Source organism: Bombus vosnesenskii, unplaced genomic scaffold (genome assembly GCF_011952255.1).
Source record: "Bombus vosnesenskii isolate JDL3184/JDL3185 unplaced genomic scaffold, Bvos_JDL3184-5_v1.1 scf7180000013295, whole genome shotgun sequence".
Taxonomy (NCBI): Eukaryota; Metazoa; Arthropoda; class Insecta; order Hymenoptera; family Apidae; genus Bombus; species Bombus vosnesenskii.
The window spans coordinates 2,448,162-2,472,052 of NW_022882946.1; the positions used below are offsets into that span (position 1 = coordinate 2,448,162).

The 23,891-nt window shown below is 36.9% G+C and overlaps 1 protein-coding gene across 4 annotated transcripts; it reads left to right on the forward strand.

The window, feature by feature from the left end:
* Nucleotides 1-1,356: 1,356 nt before the first annotated feature.
* On the forward strand, nt 1,357-23,881 carry LOC117233349 (dynein heavy chain 5, axonemal). Of its 4 annotated transcripts, XM_033493558.1 has the most exons (35): nt 1,357-2,093; nt 2,573-2,812; nt 3,262-3,416; nt 3,511-3,734; nt 3,991-4,268; nt 4,361-4,534; nt 4,646-4,875; nt 4,985-5,184; nt 5,313-5,536; nt 5,801-5,976; nt 6,059-6,241; nt 6,346-6,744; nt 7,076-7,326; nt 7,676-7,921; nt 8,006-8,169; nt 8,277-8,531; nt 8,604-8,832; nt 9,367-10,040; nt 10,504-11,309; nt 11,375-11,582; nt 11,697-12,083; nt 12,561-12,733; nt 12,836-13,202; nt 13,314-13,508; nt 13,574-13,712; nt 13,835-14,111; nt 14,355-14,796; nt 16,207-17,564; nt 17,766-21,343; nt 21,442-21,668; nt 21,743-22,054; nt 22,280-22,731; nt 22,796-23,090; nt 23,300-23,686; nt 23,720-23,881. In XM_033493558.1, the coding sequence occupies exons 1-34, from the start codon at nt 2,001-2,003 to the stop codon at nt 23,684-23,686; spliced, it is 13,998 nt and encodes a 4,665-aa protein (XP_033349449.1). In that variant the 5' UTR covers nt 1,357-2,000; the 3' UTR covers nt 23,720-23,881. The 4 variants fall into 4 exon arrangements, 3 of the variants coding, with proteins under 3 accessions (XP_033349449.1, XP_033349446.1, XP_033349447.1); XM_033493555.1 differs by lacking the exons at nt 1,357-2,093; nt 2,573-2,812; nt 3,262-3,416; ... (3 more) ...; nt 4,646-4,875; nt 4,985-5,184 and having other exon boundaries at nt 5,269-5,507; XR_004493300.1 differs by lacking the exons at nt 1,357-2,093; nt 2,573-2,812; nt 3,262-3,416; ... (4 more) ...; nt 4,985-5,184; nt 23,720-23,881 and having other exon boundaries at nt 5,269-5,507; nt 22,837-23,090; nt 23,300-23,541.
* The last annotated feature ends 10 nt before the right edge of the window (nt 23,882-23,891 follow it).

A 23,891-nucleotide genomic window follows, 5' to 3' on the forward strand; every position in this document is an offset into this window, starting at 1 on the left:
AAACAGTGGGGAAGAAATTCATCGAGATGACGGAAACCACCGAGGAAGCCAGAGTGAGCATTGACAAAAGGATTAATGTTAAATAGCCTCGAATAGGACGTTTCAATCGAATAGTTTCTCACGACGGGAATAATTAAACCTAATTAGCACGGTAACGAATGGTTGCTAAGGACATAGTAAATAAGGATTCCATTTCGTACGAACATTTTTCTGCATATTGCTACGAACCTACCCTTAAATCTCGATTAGATAACAAACACGATATTCCAAACTTTCTAAATTTTCACTGTTGCTTCACGCGTGATTCGTTCTGAGGCTCGTGCGATTTTCGTTTTATCGCATTCGTGAATCGATGTTGTTACACGTAAGAAACATACACTTTCGTATGCAAATACGAGGCAAGCTCGTATCGTTGTTCTACCAAGTGATTCAGAATATGTTCGAGATGCAACTCTACGAACGTTAATCGAATATTGACACGTATATTAGTCGATTAGTGATACAGATGGTTGTTCTCGATCTGCGTGTTAAGAGGATATTCGCGTGCACGTTGGGTAATGTGGTACGAACCATATTTAATACCGGTTTGATCGATGCGTCGTTTGAAAAACCTCGTAGAAGATGATCATTTTATTCGTTGATGGCGATTCAAGCTGTTCGATATTCGTGTAATCGATCGCGTGCAACGTGTAATTCTCACGTGTAATTTGTAATGGTTAGCTCTCGATAAAAGCGAAATTGTTAACGAGTGAGGAGAATAAGGTAGAGGCACGTATACATATTGATAATAGGAAATTACAAGTAATGGTTTTGATTGATTTTAAATGATCGACATATGGAGATTTGATTTTAACCTTTTGATTTTGTGATCAATTCAGTTTGAAGTATATTTTTAAATACTTACAAATACTTTAATGATAGGAATATATTTATATCTCGATTTTGTAGTATAGCATATAGGAAATGGCGTACGCATTTATGTGCTACATTGTACATAAATGTAATCGTATTTATATACACATAAAGCGAGATGCGGGTAGGACAACTGTGACACCAAAAGTACATATATATACCTACATATTACACGTATAAAGTGAAAAAGTTTTTAATTATATTATTAATACGAAATTAGTATTTTATGTACAATTAATTGAACTAATTTTTTGCAGACCTACTCCATGCAATGAATATAAATAATAAAGCAAAAAGTAAAAAAACAATATACGCGAGGCAATACACGAGCACTGGCAATCTACAAATTGAAACAGAAAAACTAAAGTTACATTTTAATTTCAAAACATTCGCTGCAATACTAATTTTAAGCAACATCGTCGAATCATCGCTTAAAAAGCGATGTTGAATTGCTAATATTTCCGGTTGTATCGTAACATGCTGGTTAATCCGGTGGCAGAAAAATATAAAGCAAAAGCAACGCTTCAGAAGATAAGAATAATCTTTGTATATAAATACAAATACTCATACGTAACTTATTCTTGTATACTCGTTGCAGAGCTGTTAGTTTCATCGTCGCGCATACGCAGCTACTGGATCGTGGATTCACAAATAAGAAATATTCACAACATGTTGTAAGAATCGTCGCTTTGACGAATATCTCGATCACCGATGCAAAAAATCGACCAATATTAATTTTAAAACATGCACGATGTAATCCATCACTATCATTAATACCACGAATGTTGTTCATTGTTATATGGACTATTCTTGTATAACACGATTTTACGACAATGGAAGAAGAATACACACTATGTGGTATCAGTATCGACTACTGTCGACAGAATCGCGCGGAAATTCCCACACGACACGAACGATACGTAGAAGGGCGGTACCAGACACGAACTCGTGGCACTGGATATCCGCTCCTTACACTACTTCGGAAGTCTTTCAGTTCGCCGGTGTAACTGTCGGTGAATCTCGCCATCGCGTTATCCATTCTTTTATCGTGTAATTGTATCGTCTTTGCCGGTTTAATTCGTTCGACCATGTTCGTGCAAGCTCCTGCTTTGTTGGTTCAACAGAAGTCGGAGAATTCTGAGGAAGGCAGCGACGAAGAAGGGACCGGTGATGTCCTCCAGGTCTATTGTTCTTTTGCTTTTTGGCCGTTTTATTTTATATTTTCTTTTGTTATTATCCGAAGCGCTGAGTGAAGCTACCGATCACCGTAATACTCGATAATGAAATATTGTCATAAGTGAATATGAAACAGTGATTTTTTAATGTATCGTGCACGTAGTTAAGTTCGTGTAGGACAGTAGGACAATAAATAATTAGATAAACTGTAGCGATATTAACAAACGCAACTTCACAAAGTCGCTCTACTGTGAAATTAAATTGGATTTTTGAAACTCGAGTGTGCGATATAACAATTTATCACACTTTGATAACAGTAGTAAGAAATGACATCAAAAATAAAAAATAAAACTGGAATCGATTATTCTACGCCATGCTTGTAATAAAGAGGATAGGCGAACATGTCTGACCAATGACAAGGCACTACTACTGACTCGAGCACGGCGTATAAAAAACAATTAATATCCTTCGATTTGCTTCGCAGAAACGCCGAGAAGAATGCGAGAGAAAGGCAAGACGAGGGGAGATGGATCCCCGTCTAGAATTCGCTTTCCAACTCTTGATGGATGCTACACAATTGTCCCGCCACGAGGTCATGGATCACGTTTTCGAGGGAGACATGCTGGACGAAATCAATCAACTGTTTTTGCCCCATATGAAGTCCACCCTCGTCTGGTATTATCAAGAAGTGGAGGAATCTGAAACTCTACGTCCTATAGAAACGGTCAAACCTTTTATCTTTTATTTTTGAATGAAAACCTCAATTTAACGTCAAAATTGTCAAGTATTTTTTAATGTACATATAAATAATTATAATTAAAGTAGTATAATGAAAGTAAATTACTCTGTATAACCGTGTTTCTATCTCGATGAAAGTCGATATTAATTTTACCTTAATAATTACCAGGAGAAAGAAACTAAAGCTTGTCATTTTGTCGCATTTCGATCTTATTTTGTATGCAGTTGTTAAGAATACATAAATGCTTTCGACAATATTAATGTTGACTTTCATTCAGATGGAAACGTACTTCTTGCATGTATGTACCTATTTTATTTTCATGATACGACTCTTTATTACAATTATTTATATTTAGTATATTTAGATATCAGTATTATCAGAGTCTAATTATTCCGGCGTTAATAATAAAATAACCGTGGAATTTTATTTTGCAGATTCAAGCAAAAACTTCGACCACTCGACCAAGTCCAAGCACATCGGTACCGAAAGTTAAAGAACAAAAAGAAATAAAAGAACCAGGGAAAAAGAAATTGTTTCTTACCGATGGATGGCAAGTACCTTGTACTGGAATATGCGTTTACATATTCAGGTATGATATAAAGTATATGTGTTATACATAACAGTCGTATGAAGTTATAATTGGTAGTCGCACTTCAGTGACGCAAACTCGAAACTTTTATTAGATTAAATATCTCGAAACAATTACCCGAGGAAGGTTTCCAAAAAGATCTTTACACCGGTGTGATAGACACAAAAAAAGTGGGAATAATAACCGCGATACAGAGGATAGTAGAGTACGTTTTCATGGATGCGCTTGCACATCCTGGCTCTGAAGGAGAGGACGATTGCCCGATGATTAAGAGCCTTTTATTACCGGGGTTAAGATCTTTCTGCAGTGCTCTGAAAGGTAAAAATAGAATTATATATACAGTTACTATATTTTCGTAAAATTTTAAGCGATTATATCGTTAAACTGCGAATAATTATGCAAATTTATATTTTTATGAACACGATTAACATTTTTTACAAATGAATAGAAACCTGCAGCGATAGCGTAGAAGTAACGAGCGTATATTCGATATTTTGAACTTTGATATCAATATTTTGATATTTTATTTTTGATATGAAAACAAAAATATAAAATATTTTCCAAATTTTCTCAGTGTGTGAACAGGTAGCTCACGAAGGGCGCGTATTCGACGACGATGAAGCTCTAATGGTGCAAGTGCGCAACTTCGAGGAAGCAAAAGCATTTATAGCGAAAAAAGACGCTGTGAATATCGTAGAGGAAAGGGTAAGAACGTGGATCAAGAGATTAAAAGACTTCATGGTAGAAAGCAAGCAGGTGAAACGAGAGAATGATAATTCTGGTCCTCAGCAAGAATTGGAATATTGGAAACGAAGGGGAGCACAGTTCAGTCAGTTAGTCAACAAACTTCAGGTTCTATTTGCGTTTTTCTATCGTAGCAGATGATTTTACTGTCAATCGTAATAACGAGTAAACTATTATCTGTGCTACGTATAAATATTTAGGATCACGAAATACGAATGTCGCTTCTTTGTTTGCAAGTTGCGCGTTCCAAGTTGATAAAAGATTGGGTCGATGTAGAGGATGATGTCACTTATTGTTATAACGAAGCGAAGGATAATGCAAAATTTATACAAGCGTTGGAAAAATGCTGTCACTGCTTGTATTTGGACGATCCAGTAAGATAACATATCGTACGAAAAATAGAAATTATTTTTATTTTCCTATATTGTTTTCTATGTGTTTTTATATATATTCATATATATATATTGATATCACATATTTTTCAGGTGAAGATGAGAGATTCCCTCGTATCGCTATTACAAACAGTTCGTTTAATATACAGCGTGTCGAGGTATTACAACACATCGGAACGAACTAGTTCGTTAATGATAAAGATCACGAATCAAATGATCGTGGCTTGTCGAGATTACGTCACAAATAGAGGTCGAGAAACTGTCTGGGGTCAAGATCGAGCAGTTGCGCGATCAAGGCTGAAGCATTGCTTAAAACTGAACAAGTAAATTGTGGACTCGCTGTTTTCTATCGTTATACTTCGATCTGAGACGTATTGATTCATTTTTTGTCCTTTTGTGTGGGAAATAACAAAGAATACCGTTACATTACAGAGCCTACAGAGAAACTTATAGACTGGTTCGGTGTTCTCCTGCTGTAACCGAACAAGAATTCTCGTTTTCAGAAACTCACGTATTTGGACGATTCGATTCCTTTTGCGATAGAGTAAGAAAAATTTTGACTATGTTCGAATTGATACAAGATTACAAAAGTCTCTTCGAAAGAAGGATGGAGGGTCTTTTATTGGGAGAATGTATGTAATTAATATACAGATGCTATTTGTTTTTAATTCGTTAATATTTATCTACGCTTTTCAACTTTAGATCGTTTCGTGAGCGTAATTTTCATCTTTCTATTTTTTATTTTCTTTTACTCCAATAGCATTGGACGATGCCATAAGAACGTTCGAAGAGGCTGAGAAAGTTGCTACCGCTAAAGGTTACGATTATCTAGATCCAAGGAATACCGAATTTGATACGGACTACAATGATTTCATGACAAAAACTGATACCCTGAAACAAAACATCGGTAACATCATTGAGAAAAATTATGCGGACGTTTGGGAAACTCTTCAGGGTATACGATTTTTAACTCGATTCGAAAAAGTAAAGTGGTGCATTATAGCTGACTAAATAATGCACGAGAATTTGTACATTTGACACGTAAAGTTGCACGATTACTGTAATTATTGCACTTGAATCTAATTGTATGTATGAATGTGTTTCTTTGTCCATACATATTATATTCAGTAGATCTTAAAATCATTTACTTTCGAAATTTGTTAATACTTTAATATTTGAATATTTTTATTTTATAGTTTCTTCATTTTTGTGCTTTTTAATGTTTTAATTGATTTGTTTGCTTTTAAGGTCAGTGAGAAGATACCACTAACGAAACTAGATGAAAAGTACAACATAGTAGTAAAATATTGCGACAAAGAAGTGGACAGAATACTAAAGTTATTCAAAAAACAGAGGGATGATCCACCATTACCGAGACATATGCCAGCTATCGCTGGAAGATTAACTTGGGCAAATTCATTGAAGTAAATTAAACAAGTTATTCGTACATCGTCGAACGATAATTTATGATTTTTATATCACCGACTCCAATTATTTTCTCTTCAGAGTACACTTAGATGAATTGGCTACATCAGTTTCCAATCATCCAGTGCTAAAGACTCTTCCGCTTACTATGGAACTAGAAAAACGGTATAATTACGCCCTTGGCGTTTTGAATCAATATAAATCAGACATCGCTGAAGTCTGGACTCATCAAAACTCTTGGGTCATTGAAGACTGTCTAAAACGGTAAATCGATCATACAAGTCCCTCGCAAACAAGAACCAAACTAACTAATTCCACTTTTTATTATATTAATTTTTTACCTAAACATCATTGTTTTATCGATCCAGACCTTTGCTGGCGGTGGACGAAAAAACAGGAAAGATTAAAGTCAACTTAGAAGGACGCGTCACTCTCCTGCTCCGAGAAGCTGATTGCTTGGCCAAATTGAATCTGGAAATTCCTATCGTCGCATTGACTATTTTGGCGAAGAAAGATTATTTCACATTGGTCACAGACTCTCTTCAATTGATGATCGAAGAGTTCGTCTTTACGGCCAGACGTGTGAAACTTGAAGTGAGGCCATTGTTACTACCGCATTTGGTGCGAGTTGCATCTTTGCTGGAACCTGGTTTGACTTCTCTGAATTGGACCAATCCAGAATGGAAAAACTTCTATCAGAACACACAACAGCAGATCAAGGAATTTGATATCCTTATTACAAGGGTTCACGATGTGTACGACAATAGGTACATTTCTGTTTAAACTTTTTGCAAATCGTACCTTTCTAAATTACAATAGCTTTCTTTAGATAAGCATATATTACGTTACTTGTTTGCTTTTGTCTTTCTTTAGTGTCTCTTAATTTTCGTCTATTTTACTTTTCTACAAATTCTTATTAGATACAATGAAATTAAAAGAGGTATTTTTGTTATACAGATATAATAATTTTGCTGATATTTGACAGTTAAACAAAATTTCTTACAATGATAAGGATTGCAGATTTTCATCATTGATCGTTCTGCATAGGTTCATAGGTATTTATAAAATTAAATAAAAGTTCTCTTCCCTTGTTCCAAGGATTTTACAGGTGCTGGCAGCTATGCAAAAGATAACGTTACATTCTATGCCAGAATCTGATCAGCCTTGGACTATAGAGGAATTTGTAGAGAAGACCGAAGAAGTATGCAGACTGGCAGCGGTAGATTTATATCGTAAAAGTATGATGGTGGAAGAGGCTGTGGAAGAAGTACTAGATCTTGTTAAGAACGCGGCAGAGAATTTCAAAGCCGCTGCTAATTCCAGTCAATTCGAGTTTTTTAATAGCGAAGGTGATACGCGACATTATCTGAAAAACTAGTTTCTTCCATAATTAAATATAGCAATAGCCACGAAATTTCTTTTCATATATCAGCGTGAAAATGAAAAATTTTATCGTAAAAATTTTGCGAGCAAACTTCGCTAATACATAACGCAATTCTGTTTTGGATTTTTTCAAAAATTTTGTACCACGATACGCTTCTGTTTCTTTTCAACTCTAATCTATTTCCAATAAGAATTAAATCAATTATATAAAAAAATAGATTACAGATATCGTTCATAACATTTTAATCCACATTTCTTACTTTTTTCTTTTTGCATATTTCCGAATCATAACTTTGATGTACGATGAGCTTACAGAAAAAGAAGAGGTAGTGGACCAAACGGTCCAACAAGATTGGTCCTTAGTTTGGAATTTATTCGACGATCCTCACCAGCTATTGGTTACTCCTGGTAGCCTACCGAAAGGAATGCAAGACATGGTTCGAAATGCCGTGTCCGAAATGAGAAGATATTACTCTAGAAAAGTCGTCGATGTTCTGATAAGAGTCACTAGAAGCTCCTTGGACATTATTAGAAAGCGATTTATTCGGGAAATCGATCCAGGTGACTTCCTATTCGATAAAATATAAATGCATAGTCCAAAGTTTTGCGGATGATCACATGAATTAATAATTATCGTTCGATCAGAGGACGCACCGAGTCCAATATTTCTGCTTCATGCAACATTAATGATACCGATGGTGACCGTGAAACCTAGTTTAGACGACGTACAGGAAGTCCTAACTTTAGTTGGTAAAACCATCGCTGGCGTTGCGAGAGGAGTGTCGCAATGGAATTCTAGAATAAATAAGGTATGATTTTTAACATATACGGTATAACACATACAATGATAAACGCTTAGTATTATAGTAAAACGTCTAATATATACTGTAATACATAATATTTTTTAATAATTCAGGATACATGGGGTCAAGCCTACCCCAAAAGGAATTTCGCAGATATCGTCATGCGCGCTCAAATGCAAGCAGCGAAGAGGAAACAAGAAGAGCCAGAAGATGCAAGAGTCAGAAGACGAAGGCTCTTCAAAATTATCTCTGAGGAGAGATCGATTTTCCCTGTTCAGGAGCAGAATTTTCACGCAATGGTGATGGATAACAAAGAAGTGATAAAACTATTATCCATGATAAACACGTGCATGCAAGAATTCAAGCTAGTAAGAAATCTTATATATATTTGTAAATATCGTTCTGCTTGTAGTAACACAAATTTCTAATTATCATTACAGGACCTTGCAGAATTTATCGATAGGTGGAAGCCATATAAATTTTTGTGGAAGAATGAAAGAAGTATGCGGGAATTACTACAAATTTCTTTGCCTGAATTTGAATCTACGCTTCGAAAGCACAGTGAACTCGAAGATCTTTTAGCAACCGAACCTGATATGGTCATTTTTGGAAGTTCCATCGCTGTCTCCACGGAGAAGCTGAAATATGGTTTATACACGGAAATCAAAGGTAAAATAACATTAACTTAAAATTCGTAGGAGATTAATTATAATTTTCCTTCTATACACACAATCTTGCGTTGAAGCTTCATAAAATACATTTTTTGTGTTGCTTTCCTTTTAATTATAATAACACTACAGTGTTACTGAATAGAAGATCAAATCAACCTAAATACGTTCGAATTTCTTCTTTGTAACGCTTCTCGAAACAACATAATTTTCCCCCAATTTGAAATCGGATTGAATATATTAATCAAATATTTGTGTTACTATTTATTACTCGTTATTCTTCACGAAAGAACAGCGATATACGTGATGTGTAGATAAAAATAACGTCAAATGTATTACTAAAGTTCACTAAATAAAACTATCTTGCTATCATTGTTTCCAAAAAAAATGATAGCCAGATTTGAATTGTAATAAATCACTGTCAAAAAGAAAATATATATATAAAGAAATTGTCAAAATTCGCAAAATAGAAAATACATAAAAAATGCAGTCATATTCCGAGACATAGATGCTTTTCTCACACAAATGTCCATAGCGTGCACCCACAAAATTGGTCAAGCAATGAAAAAGAAGTACCGACGCGAAATGGAATATGTTTATGCGTTAATGAACGAAATGGAGCGTAAATTGGATCGTCAGATACGCGATCTGGACGACGTACGACTTATTATGGATACTTTAAAGAAAATTCGGGAACAGGAAGTTGACATGGAATTAAAAATCGACCCAATCGAGGAAGCCTTCAATATCGTCACAAGATACGAAGTACCAGTGGACCAAGAATGTCTGGAACAAGTTGATAACTTGAGATATACGTGGCAACAGTTGCTCGCACGAGCGCAAGAAAGTCACGTGTTGCTGTTGAAGCTGCAGCCACAGTTCGAGGAAGATCTTAGAAACAATCTCGAGAACTTCCGTATCGATAACAAGATGTATTGCGAGGAATACAGATCTTCTGGACCTATGCAAGCTGGTCTGAGTCCACGAGAAGCTTCGGATAGGCAGATTTTGTTCCAAAATAGATTCGATGGCATGTGGAGAAAATTGCAAACTTACCAAAGCGGTGAAGAATTGTTTGGTTTGCCTACAACGGATTATCCTGAACTATCACAAATAAGAAAGGAGCTGAATTTGCTTCAGAAATTGTATAAATTGTACAATGATGTTATCGACAGGGTGAACAGCTACTATGACATTCCATGGGGCGAGGTAAAATATTTCTTCAAAAATGAATATCTAAAACGATTCGTGAAAGTATTTGCGCATACTTAGTAGAAAAATCTTTTATTTATATCATTAGATGTATTATGCAAGATATCTTTAGATTTCATCAATCTTCCACAAATTCAAACAAATCCGAGAATATAATATTCAAATTTGATATTCTAATAGCTACAACTTCGATAAGAAGAACAGACATTTTCTTATTTAAAATTTATTACACCCTCTACTTTGCATTATTCGGAACAATTATTGATAATACATTGATCATTCGTTAATATTAACTACACATCGAATATATTCGTGCAATATATGAATATTATATCAGAACATTATTATATATTGCTGATGTTAATTTAATATCGATCATATATATCGTACATAATACATCAATATTGAAAGCAAGATAACTTACGTTGCCTATAACAAAGAATACCGATGCAATGTTCAGGTGAATATCGAGGACATAAACAACGAGCTAATGGAATTCCAAAACCGATGCCGCAAGTTGCCAAAAGGCCTGAAGGAATGGCCCGCGTTCTTCGCCCTAAAGAAAACCATCGACGACTTTAACGACATGTGTCCGCTCCTAGAATTAATGGCCAACAAAGCCATGAAACCTCGCCACTGGCACAGGATCGTAGAAGTGACGGGCTACTCGTTTGACCTCGAAAGCGAGGGTTTCTGCTTGAAGAACATCCTGGAGGCGCCTTTATTGAAATATAAAGAGGACATCGAGGACATTTGCATTTCGGCCATGAAAGAAAAAGACATCGAGGCGAAATTAAGGACCGTGGTGAATGAATGGTCGTCTCACGAGTTGACGTTCATGACGTTTAACAACAGAGGAGAATTATTATTAAGAGGAGACACCACTGCTGAGACGATTGGCCAACTGGAAGACAGTTTAATGGTGCTTGGCTCGTTGATGTCGAATCGATACAACGCACCATTCCGCAAGCAGATACAACAATGGCTCGCGGATCTGTCGAATACAAACGAAATACTAGAAAGATGGCTGCTGGTACAAAATATGTGGGTTTATCTAGAAGCCGTGTTCGTTGGTGGTGACATAGCAAAACAATTACCGAAAGAAGCGAAAAGGTTTAGTAAGATTGATAAGAGCTGGCAGAAAATCATGCAGAGGGCACATGAGACTCCGGGAGTGGTACCATGTTGCGTAGGAGATGATTTGCTTAAGCAACTTCTGCCACATCTGCAGGAACAGCTGGAATTGTGTCAGAAATCTCTTAGTGGGTACGCATACAATTAGTAATTGTAAATAGTAAACGAAATTGCTACAATGATTGGTGCAATTGCAGATATTTAGAAAAGAAGCGTATGATGTTCCCAAGGTTCTTCTTTGTATCAGACCCTGCTTTGTTGGAGATACTTGGTCAAGCTTCTGATTCTCACACGATACAGAACCATCTGCTATCTATTTTCGACAATACGCGTTATGTGAAGTTTCATGATATCGAATATAATAAAATGACCGCCGTTATTTCATCGGAAGGTGAAACGATCTTGGTACGTGTGGGATCTTGTTCATAACATTTAATGATATATTTAAACGCTGAAATATAACTTTATCGTGGTATCGCATTAATAAAAATATAATACTGAGCAATTTTTGAAACGTAGCTTGAAAAAGCGGTGAGGGCAGAGGGCTCGGTAGAAACGTGGCTAACGCAACTTTTGCAAACATCGCAACAATCTTTACACTCGATAATCCGGCAGTGTCATTCTATGATAAACGATGCAAACTTTAATCTACTTACATTTTTGGATAAAATGCCAGCTCAGGTCGGTTTACTAGGAATACAAATGATCTGGACCAGGGACAGTGAACTAGCTTTAGCTCAAGCTCGTGCAGATAAAAAGATTATGACAGAAACAAACAACAGATTCCTGGATTTACTGAATACATTGATCGATCAGACTACCAGAGATCTTGCAAAAATTGAAAGAACAAAATTTGAAACTTTGATTACAATTCATGTGCATCAACGTGATATCTTCGATATATTAGTAAGTTGAAAGAAAATAATATTAATATGTACAGGGTGTCCTGTTGTATAGTGTGCAAACTTTGCCAGAGAATATAAAAAAGAACAGTCCAAGTAAGGCTAGTAAATCTAAAGTTTACGTTCTAATATAAAAGATTACTATTCTAGAGAATAAAAAATATAAAAATCTAGAGATCGAAACTAGAGCGTTATTGACATTTTTCTTTTTTCTTAAAAAATTATTTCTTCGTAAAATAATACAGAGAAATTGCACTTATCTGGAAATTTTAGTTAGCTTCTACCGATTGAATTCATTTATCAGAAGTTATGTTGACTGTTCTGTACGAAAAATTATACGTAAAGAGAATTAGTAAAATTTCTTATTATACGACTCGAGTTATACGATCTGTTTCTCCCCCGATGATTTCAAATAAATCGAATTCTACTGTATTTCTGTTTACCTCTGAAAGAATATTAATTTATGAGGTTTCGTACATAGTGTCGCTTGAATGTACGATCACTGAACGATTTCGAGTGGCTGAAGCAATGCAGATTTTACTTCAAAGAAGACCTTGACAAAACATCGATCTGCATAACAGACGTGAACTTTACATATCAAAACGAATATCTAGGATGCACAGAAAGACTCGTGATTACTCCACTAACAGATAGGTAACTACAAATGTCACAACAATAAATTACGATAAATATGTAAATATTATAAAGTTATGTATGCCTTTTTCTTCTATTTTATTTCTTACTTTATATTTCTAGATGCTATATAACTTTGGCACAAGCATTATCGATGTCTATGGGTGGCTCACCTTGTGGTCCAGCCGGAACAGGCAAGACCGAAACTGTCAAAGATATGGGCAAAACTTTGGCCAAGTATATAGTAGTATTCAATTGTTCGGATCAAATGGATTATAGGGGATTAGGACGTATCTATAAAGGACTAGCACAAAGCGGATCTTGGGGTTGCTTCGATGAATTTAATAGAATCGAGCTACCAGTGTTGTCTGTCGCTGCTCAACAAGTTGCAGTTGTTTTGGCTGCGAAAAGGGAGAAGAAGAAGCAGTTCGTTTTTACCGATGGAGATTTGATCGACATGTGTCCTGAGCTTGGAATATTTATAACGATGGTAAATAAAAGATAACAAACGTATTAATACTGTAATGTAAAGTTACTTTCTTGCAGGAAACCTTGTATGTGATGTAAAAGTTAGAATTATAAGATAAGAATTACGTTGCAGAATCCTGGATATGCTGGTAGAAAAGAACTTCCAGAGAATCTAAAGATACAGTTCCGCACCGTCGCTATGATGGTACCTGATAGACAAATCATTATTCGAGTAAAACTAGCTAGCTGTGGTTTCCTGGAAAACATCACGCTTGCTCGGAAATTTTACACTTTGTACAAATTGTGCGAAGAACAACTTACAAAACAGGTAATTTATTTAAAAACACAGTAACTAAATTGTAATTTCAATAAACATCCTGTTCATTTATAAAGGTCCATTACGACTTTGGTCTAAGAAACATATTGTCCGTATTAAGAACATTAGGAGCGTCGAAAAGGGTAAACTCCAAAGATTCTGAAAGCACGATCGTTATGCGTGTTTTAAGAGATATGAATCTTTCGAAACTCATAGGTACATAATTATACTTATTACTATACTAAGAATATCTACTATTACCACTTGCAAGGACATATGTATAAAATAAATGTTATCTATGAAATAAATGTTAGTATTGAGTACATTAATTATTTTAGACGAGGACGAACCATTATTTATATCATTGGTGGCTGATCTGTTTCCAAATCAAGCTCTTGAAAAGACTTCTTATCCAGAGTTGGAAGCTGCTATTAGTCAACAAGTAGAAGAAGCTGGATTGATATACCATCCACCGTGGGTGCTAAAATTAATACAGCTGTACGAAACACAAAGGGTAAGACATGGAATAATGACCCTAGGTCCGACCGGTGCAGGAAAAACCACTTGTATACATATTTTGATGAAAGCTTTAACGCAGTGCGGCAATTTTCACAGGTAATTACATTGAAAAATATTTTTCGAATAATTTATATGGCAACATAAAAATTCATTCTTAGTCCGCGAAATCATTTTTTTTCTTCATTTTATCTTATATATATTCAAATGTATAACGCCATGTCCATTGCCATTTATATTTTTCGAACATCGTTACGAAACACCGTTAAAAATTGTTTTTTCACCAAATAATATAACTTAAAATGATTTAACTCGGTCAATGATCAGGAACGTATTTTACAGAGAGATGAGAATGAACCCAAAAAGTATAACAGCTGCTCAAATGTTTGGCCGATTGGACGTGGCGACTAATGATTGGACGGATGGAATATTTTCAGCTTTATGGCGCAAAACATTGAAATTAAAAGAAGGAGAGTACGTATGGATGGTGCTTGACGGACCTGTTGATAGCATCTGGATCGAGAACTTAAACTCTGTACTGGACGACAATAAAACTCTCACTCTTGCGAATGGTGACCGATTATCGATGTCATCTAATTGCAAGATAATCTTTGAGCCTCATAATATCGACAATGCAAGTCCAGCTACGGTATCTCGTAATGGAATGGTGTACATGAGTTCATCAGGATTGGACTGGAGTCCTGTGGTGACTGCTTGGTTGAAAAGTCGAACACCTTTGGAGCAAGAAGTGTTTGGTCAATGTTTTACAGATTCTTTTACGCAGGTAAAGACACGTAATTGCCATTCTATAAAATATTTAAAAACACATTATTTATATGTCGGGTTTACATTAGAATTAGGGTTAAGGGCGTGAAACGAATCTTCGTTTGGGTTACACGTTGTCGTTATGCAATAGAGAAGACATTGACTAGTGCAAATACGATTATTATAGAACCGGACAAGTAACCGTGGTAGTTAGGTACTCGAGAAACTAATGACAATGATCCTAGGTTCAGTAACGAATCCGCGGTCGACGGGATGATAGATGAACGTACTCACAAAATCTAAGTCGGATGCGTGATATTCACTGGTTGTAAAGAGTTACTCCTTTCATCAGTGAGATCGCGAACGAGAATGCCTTTCCCGTCTCGATGATGCCACAGAGGAAAACTATAACGGGGTGTGTCTAAGGATACGAGATCATCGGATTCGTCGAGAAAAGCCTTTGTTCAGAAAGTAAGGGAAATTGGCGTTGCTGCTAATTGGTCAATCTCCATATCGGTGGTTAGAAAAAGATGCTAGCCGCCCTCGAGGGAAAGTTGCTAGTGGGAGACGCCGCTCGTTGAAAAATAGGTCTCCCCTATTTTCCCGTAATTGGGACAAAGACTGTTTGTCTGTTTGAAGGACTTTAGTTGACTAAATCTTAAGATTTATAACGGGCCCTCGAGCTAGCCGAACATGTACTGCGGAGACGCATCGACATCTGGCAATCATCTTACTCGAAGAATAGGGTCTGCATGTGGCGAGCTACGGGACAGAGACCGTTGGAATGTTTACTGTCGAGTGTTACAACTATTTCCTTTTTAAGGAGAGCTACAGAATTATTCCATGCCTTTGTTAGACAAAGCGTTCATCCCGTGATCGCGGCTACGTTCGGCGACTGGCTGTCGCCTCGAGCCCAAGCTCATTATCACAACTCTCGAACAATTACAATCGGATTGAATAACTACAATTGTTCAATTACAGACTCCGGTGTTCTTTCATCTTCGACATATAATTAGATTAGATAGAGATACTTGCGCAAATTTTGTTCAAATGTTGATAAAGAAAATTAAACGTGAAGAAAATTATGTCTTATTTTCCAGATATTTCGATATGTATTTTGTTAATATTTCAAGTTTATATTTGTCCATTATCCCACATTTCCATCTGATCCAAGTGTATAAATATCCAATTCTAAACAAATTAGTAATGTAATTACAAATTAACATGCAAAATTAATCACATTGTTTTACCTTATTACGAAACTATTTTTCCTATTTCATATTTCCTGGAAAAAATGACTATGAAAATATTAAGTTAATTCTAAAAACTATCTATTTGTATCCTAAATAAAATTTCTGATAATATTTTTGTATTACAACATTGTAATATTGTGGTATTGTAATTACAACAACATATAATTAATTTATAGATTTATTCATGGAGCACTCAAGCTTTATCGTTGACAATAGACGTTCTACAATGCAACATAGTGCGACAAATGTTATGTCTCCTCGAGGGTCTAATTCCACCCGAGGTACGCATAGAAGAAAACGACGACGAAGAAACAGAAGATGAAAAACGCCAACCGATGACAGCCGAACATCTAAAACGTTTTTACGTTTTTGCTTTGGTGTGGGGTATAGGAGCACTGTTAGAAACATCGGACAGGCAAAAGTATGACTCCTACCTGCGACAAAATTTCGAAAGTTTAGATTTACCAACATCAGAAAAATACCCCGAAGCACAATTGTTCGATTTCTATGTCAGTGAAAAGGGTAAATGGGATACGTGGACAAGCATGGTGACCAACTACGTTTATCCAGAGTATTCGACGCCTGATTACAGCAATGTGTTGGTTCCTATACCTGATAACGTGAGAATACAATACCTAATCGATCTAATTGGTCGTCAAGATAAAGCAGTTTTATTAATAGGTGAACAAGGTTCTGCCAAAACCGTCATGATGAAGTCGTACATGAAAAAAGCGAACAGAGAGACCACTTTAAGTAGATCGTTCAATTTCAGTTCGGCTACGAGTCCATATCAGTTTCAGAAAACCATAGAAAGTTACGTGGAGAAACGTCTAGGTAGCACGTTTGGACCACCAGGAGGGAAGAAAATGTTGGTTTTCATCGATGATATAAATTTGCCACAAATAAACGAGTGGGGTGATCAAATCACCAACGAAATTGTTCGTCAAACGATGGATATGAAAGGATTTTATTCTTTAGAGAAACCTGGAGACTTTACTAGCATCGTAGACGTAACATTTTTGGCAGCAATGTGTCAACCAGGTGGTGGAAGAAATGACATTCCTCTAAGATTGAAGAGACAGTTTTGCATTTTCAATTGTACGCTACCTAACGAAGCATCCATTGATCGCATTTTTAGCGTGCTCGGAGAAGGTCATTACAACGCTAAAAGAGGATTTTCAGCGGAAGTTAGGAATCTCGTCAATAAAATGGTTCCCCTGACAAGAACACTTTGGGAAAGAACTAGAGCTAATTTATTACCTACACCGGCCAAGTTTCACTATACCTTTAATCTTCGAGATTTATCAAGAATTTGGCAAGGTATGCTTGGTACACTATCCACAGTTATCGATAAGGAAAGTGTGCTTATGTTGCTGTGGAAACACGAATGCAGTCGCGTATTCAGTGATAGATTCACTATACAAGCGGATAAAGACTGGTTCGATGAAGAAATTCTGAAAGTTGTTAATGAAATGCTAGGGGAGGATTATACGAACATGCTCGATCAAGATCCTGTATTCGTAGATTTCATGAGGTAAGTATTATCAGTACGATCAACCGCGTACTTAATTTAAGTCAGATTATATAGCTTATCACAACAGTAATATTGTCGATCGAAAAAGAGGCGTGGTAAAACTTCTACCTTAAACAAATATTAACATGTTTACTAGCGTTAGAAAATCATAAGAATTGCTCAATTACACCCACCTTTTACCATTTTTGTGACAATTTTTAGAGATGCACCCGAACCAACCGGTGAAGAAGGTGAAGACGCCGACGTTGAGTTACCGAAAGTATACGAACCCGTTTATGACGACCAAATCCTCAGGGACAGACTAGAAATGTTCCTTTCGCAATTCAACGAAATGCAAAGAGGTTCTGGTATGGATTTGGTCTTCTTCCCCGATGCCATGCTGCATTTGGTTAAAATATCTAGAGTCATTAGACATCCAAAAGGGAATGTAATGTTAGTCGGTGTCGGAGGATCTGGCAAGCAAAGTCTCACGAAATTGTCATCCTTCATTGCCGGCTACAAAACATTTCAAATCACTTTGACAAGGTCTTACAACGTAGCAAATTTTTTAGAAGATCTAAGATATCTTTATCGAACGTGCGGAGCTCAAGGAAAGGGTACGACGTTTATATTTACTGATCTGGATATTAAAGAGGAGGGCTTCTTGGAATACTTGAACAATATTCTGAGTTCCGGGGTTATCAGCAACTTATTCACTCGTGACGAACAGCAAGAGATCATTTCGGAATTGACGCCTATCCTGAGACGCGAAAATCCAAAACGAACGATCAACAACGAACTCGTAATGGATTTCTTTCTTCAGAGGACCTGTCAAAATTTACACGTAGTATTTTGTTTCTCCCCGGTTGGCGAAAAGTTTAGAAATCGTGCTCAACGTTTTCCAGCTCTCATATCAGGCTGCACGATCGATTGGTTCCAGCCTTGGCCCAGGGACGCTCTAATCTTAGTTGCTAAACACTTTCTGCACGACTTTAGCATAGCTTGTACCAACGAAGTCAAATCTGAATTGGTGAATGCCTTAGGCTCCATACAGGATATTGTTTCTCTGACGTCCGCGGAATACTTTCAAAGATTTCGTCGCGCTACTCACGTCACGCCAAAATCGTATTTGAACTTCATCGGTGGCTACAAAAATATCTACCAAAGCAAACAACATGAACTCGGCGAGGGGGCTAGGCGCATGGATACTGGCTTAGCGAAGCTGGAAGAAGCTTCGATATCAGTTGAGATCTTGAAAAGAGATCTGGCTGAGATGGAAAAAGAGCTAGTTCAAGCATCTGAAAAAGCAGAAACTGTCCTCTTGGAAGTGACAGAAAGAGCAATGCAGGCAGAGGCATTTAAGAATCAGGTGCAAAAAGTGAAAGAGAAAGCTGAGCAATTGGTAGCTTGCATAGCAGAAGAAAAAGCCTTAGCTGAACAAAAGCTAGAGGCGGCTAAGCCTGCGCTGGAGGAAGCAGAAGCTGCTCTGAACACTATTAAACCGGCTCATATAGCTACCGTCAGGAAATTGGGTAGACCACCTCATCTCATTATGAGAATCATGGATTGTGTGTTAATTCTATTTCAACGCAAAATTGGATCGGTTGTTCCGGATACAGCTGCGCCATGTCCAAAGCCTTCTTGGGCAGAATCGTTAAAGTTAATGGCCAGCACCACGTTCTTGCTTCAATTACAAAACTATCCGAAAGACATAATAAACAACGAGATGGTTGAATTACTTCAACCTTACTTTAAGATGGAGGATTATAACATGGAAACTGCTAGACGAGTTTGCGGTGACGTGGCAGGTTTATTGTCCTGGACAAAGGCAATGGCTTTTTTTCATTCGGTAAATAAGGAAGTCCTACCACTGAAGGCTAATTTAGCGTTACAGGAAGCAAGACTCAAGGTGGCCATGGAGGATCTGGCAAACGCCGAGAGAGAATTATCGGAAAGAGAAATGGCCCTGCAAGCGGTTAAGGAACAATATGACTCTGCTGTTTCGGAGAAGCAAAGATTGACAGAAGCTGCAAACGTGTGTCTTAGGAAAATGACAGCTGCAACCGCATTGATTAACGGGTTAGGCGGTGAGAAAATACGCTGGACCGAGCAAAGCAGCGAGTTCAAAATTCAGTTAGGTCGACTAGTTGGAGATGTTTTACTAGCAACTGGCTTTTTATCGTACTGTGGGCCATATAATCAACAGTACAGAGCTAGCTTAGTGTCATCTTGGATGAACATTTTGGCAACTAAATCCATTCCCTTCACTAAAAATCTGAACATTACAAACATGCTCGTAGACAGTGCGACAATGTCGGAATGGACGCTTCAAGGGCTACCAAATGACGAATTGTCTGTGCAAAATGCGCTTATCGTAACTAAATCCTCTTCGTATCCTCTGTTAATAGATCCTCAGAATCAAGGAAAAATGTGGATAAAGAACAAGGAATGCATGAACGAACTACAGATTACGTCTCTTAATCACAAATATTTTAGGACTCACCTTGAAGACAGTCTCTCCTTAGGCAGACCATTGCTGATAGAAGACATCGCGGAAGAGTTAGATCCAGTTCTCGATAACGTGCTTGAAAAGAATTTTATTAAATCCGGTTCCATCGAGAAAGTAATCGTCGGTGACAAAGAATGCGATGTAATGCCCGGTTTTATGTTGTACATCACCACGAAATTACCAAATCCTGCTTACAGTCCTGAAATTTCAGCAAAGACATCGATAATCGATTTTACTGTCACGATGTTAGGCCTGGAGGATCAGTTACTTGGTAGAGTTATCCTTATGGAAAAGGCAGACTTAGAAGCCGAAAGGGTGGCTCTGTTCGAATCAGTGATGACCAACCAACGATCAATGAAAGAACTCGAAAGCACTCTGTTACATCGACTCACCTCTTCCGAAGGCTCTTTAGTAGACGATGAAGCGCTTATAAATGTGCTCAGAGAAACCAAAGTAACTGCAGAATCGGTTAATGAAAAACTAAAGGTGTCTGCGTTAACGGAAAAGAAGATCATGTTAGCCCGAGAAGAATTCCGTGCTGTCGCGTCGAGAGGATCTATTTTGTATTTCCTTATTGTAGAGATGAGCAACGTAAACGTAATGTACCAAAATTCGTTGCGACAATTTCTGACTATATTCGATAATTCCATTACCAAATCTGTGAAAAGTCCTATCACTGGTGAAAGAATAAACATAATTCTTCGTCACCTTACCTACGAAGTGTGGGCCTTTACTCTGAGAAGTCTATACGAACGACACAAATCGTTGTTCACCTTGATGCTAGCTATGAAGATAGACTGTCATCGAGGTGTAATTTCTCATACAGAGTTCAACGCTTTTATTAAAGGCGGTGCATCCTTGGACTTAAACGCAGTTACACCTAAACCATTCAGGTGGATTCTTGACATAACTTGGCTGAATCTAGTCGAGATCAGCAAACTAGACACGTTCTCGGATATTCTAACGAAAATCGAATTCAGCGAAAGAGAATGGCGAGTATGGTACGAAAGAGAGAAACCCGAGGAAGAGGAACTTCCTTGCGGATATCAGAAGAAACTCGACGTGTTTAGAAAATTACTTTTGATCAGATCGTGGAGTCCGGATAGAACTTTGTCCCAGGCGAAAAAATACGTGGTTGAATCATTAGGGAAAGAGTATGGAGAAACGAAGATCTTGGATCTAGAAGCTACGTGGTTAGAGTCTGAAGTTAGATCACCGCTTATATGTATATTGTCGATAGGATCAGACCCTAGCCCACAGATTACTGCACTGGCAAAGCAAAAAGTCATCCGTAAGCAAGTTGATAACGTTTAACTTATATAAATATAAAAATAAAAATAAGCTACGATTTCATTTAAAAGTATAATTTATATTTAATATATATTTTAGAATTGCGATCGGTGTCCATGGGCCAAGGCCAAGAATTTCATGCTCGAAAATTGATCTCGGACGCTATGAACACTGGTACTTGGGTATTGCTACAAAATATTCACTTATCACTTCCTTTTTGCACGGAAGTTATGGACGCTCTAGTTGAAACAGACATTGTGCACGAAGCATTTAGACTTTGGATGACTACAGAAGTTCATCCGCAATTTCCTATTGGTTTACTACAGGTCTTTCCTTACATCTGTCAGAAGGGTTAATTTATAGACAAATAAGTTCTTTCTTATAACCAGCATCATTCCAGATGGCCATCAAATTTACGAACGAACCACCGCAAGGTATTAGAGCCAGCCTGAAAAGAACTTATCAAGGCGTAACGCAGGACACATTGGATTACAGTACGCAATCACAGTGGCCACCTTTACTGTATGCTGTTGCGTTTCTACATACGGTAGTTCAAGAACGTAGGAAATTCGGGCCTCTTGGTTGGAACGTACCATACGAATTTAATCAGGCTGATTTTGCTGCTTCCGTTCAGTTTATACAGAATCATTTGGATGAGATGGATCCAAAACGGGGAGTATCCTGGCCAACTATTTGCTATATGCTTGGAGAGGTTTGAAAATTGCATTAATTATACAAATATTTATTAAAATACTTTTGTGTTACCTTATTTTTGGTGACTTACTATCAGTATATCATCGAGTTGCACGTGGTTGTTCCCAATCAAGAAAATCTTCAAAATGATCACACTTCAAAATAATAACAAACATCATAAAACTGAAACGAAAATACAAAAGTTCGTTATACCTAACTATTTTATATTTATTTCTATATGCAGGTTCAATACGGTGGTAGAGTCACTGATGACTTCGACAAGCGTTTGTTAACTACATTTACGCACGTTTGGTTTTGCGATGTACTATTGCGACCTGGCTTCGAATTTTATCGTGGATACAAAGTACCACAAACCAAGAATCTTCAGGGATACTTGGATTACATCGATAGCTTGCCTGCAACCGATACGCCGGAAGTGTTTGGTTTACATCCAAATGCAGACATTACTTATCAAATAAATACAGCGAAAGGAATACTTGACACGATTTTGAGTGTCCAACCGAAAGAAGGGAACGCACAAGGCGGTGAAACTAGAGAAAACGTCGTCTATAAACTTGCTAACGATATGCTAGCCAAATTACCAAAGCAATATAATTCTTTTGAAGTGAAAGAAGCACTTCAACGAATGGGTGCACTGTTACCGATGAATATATTTTTGAGACAAGAAATCGACAGGTATACTTTCTTGCATTCTCTTTTTTATTTCTAAATAATTTGCTCACTAGTCGAATTTCTACAGGATCACCAGAGTCATTAAAGAAGTGTATAACACTTTAACAGATTTGAAATTAGCTATCGAAGGTACCATTGTGATGAGCCAAGGTTTACGAAAGTCACTTGATGCGATGTACGACGCTCGCATTCCCGAGAAATGGCTAAAAATTTCCTGGGAATCGGCAACGCTTGGATTTTGGTACACAGAGCTTTTAGAACGAGATCATCAATTCAGGCAATGGTGCATTTACGGCAGACCTAAGGTCTTTTGGATGACTGGATTCTTTAATCCTCAGGGATTTCTAACTGCAATGAGACAAGTTAGACAAATATTCCTTTTTCGAAAATACTAAATTTAAAATTAATTTTTTTCAACGATAAATGAAATTTATTATTATACAATACCTGGAATGAATTAAAAATAATTACTCTTGATATCATCTCTTGAATTGCATCGATAAGAAAGCTGTCCAATATTTGTAAATTTGAAACAAAATAACTTTGATTTCCAAATCTCTATATTTCGCAGGAAGTAACTCGAGCACATAAAGGTTGGGCTCTTGACTCTGTTGTATTACAAAATTTAATTACAAGATTTAACAAGGAAGATATAAAAAATCCACCTCAGGAGGGAGTATACGTTCATGGCCTATTTTTAGAGGGTGCTTCGCTTGATCGTAAAACCAGCAAATTAGTAGAAAGTAAACCAAAAGTTCTATATGAACAAATGCCTGTGATTTACATTTACGCAATAAACACAACTGCAGGGAAGGATCCAAAACTTTATGAATGCCCTATATATAGAAAACCACAAAGAACAGATTCGAAGTACATCGGATCGATCGATTTTGAAACTGATCATAACCCTCGACATTGGACACTACGAGGTGTAGCGCTTTTGTGTGATATAAAATAAAATAAAATACTCCAAACACGCTATTATTTTTCCTTTCTGCTATAATGTACTCGCTAAATACCAATCACATTATGTAATACTAGAACGTCAGATATAATGCATGTCAAACAGTACCAGTTTGTACCATGTAAGGCTTATCAAATGTCTATGTACACCCTTTCAAAGCATTAAAATTTTCAATATATTCAAATACTCAACATTACTT

Excerpts from the sequence above, each read along its gene's own strand:
- LOC117233349 (XM_033493558.1), top strand. The coding sequence starts at position 2,001 with ATGTTCGTGCAAGCTCCTGCTTTGTTGGTTCAACAGAAGTCGGAGAAT. Across the intron at positions 5,185-5,312 it reads GGGTCTTTTATTGGGAGAAT|CATTGGACGATGCCATAAGA; the intron begins GTATGTAATTAA and ends TTACTCCAATAG. Across the intron at positions 21,344-21,441 it reads GGCAAAGCAAAAAGTCATCC|AATTGCGATCGGTGTCCATG; the intron begins GTAAGCAAGTTG and ends TATATATTTTAG.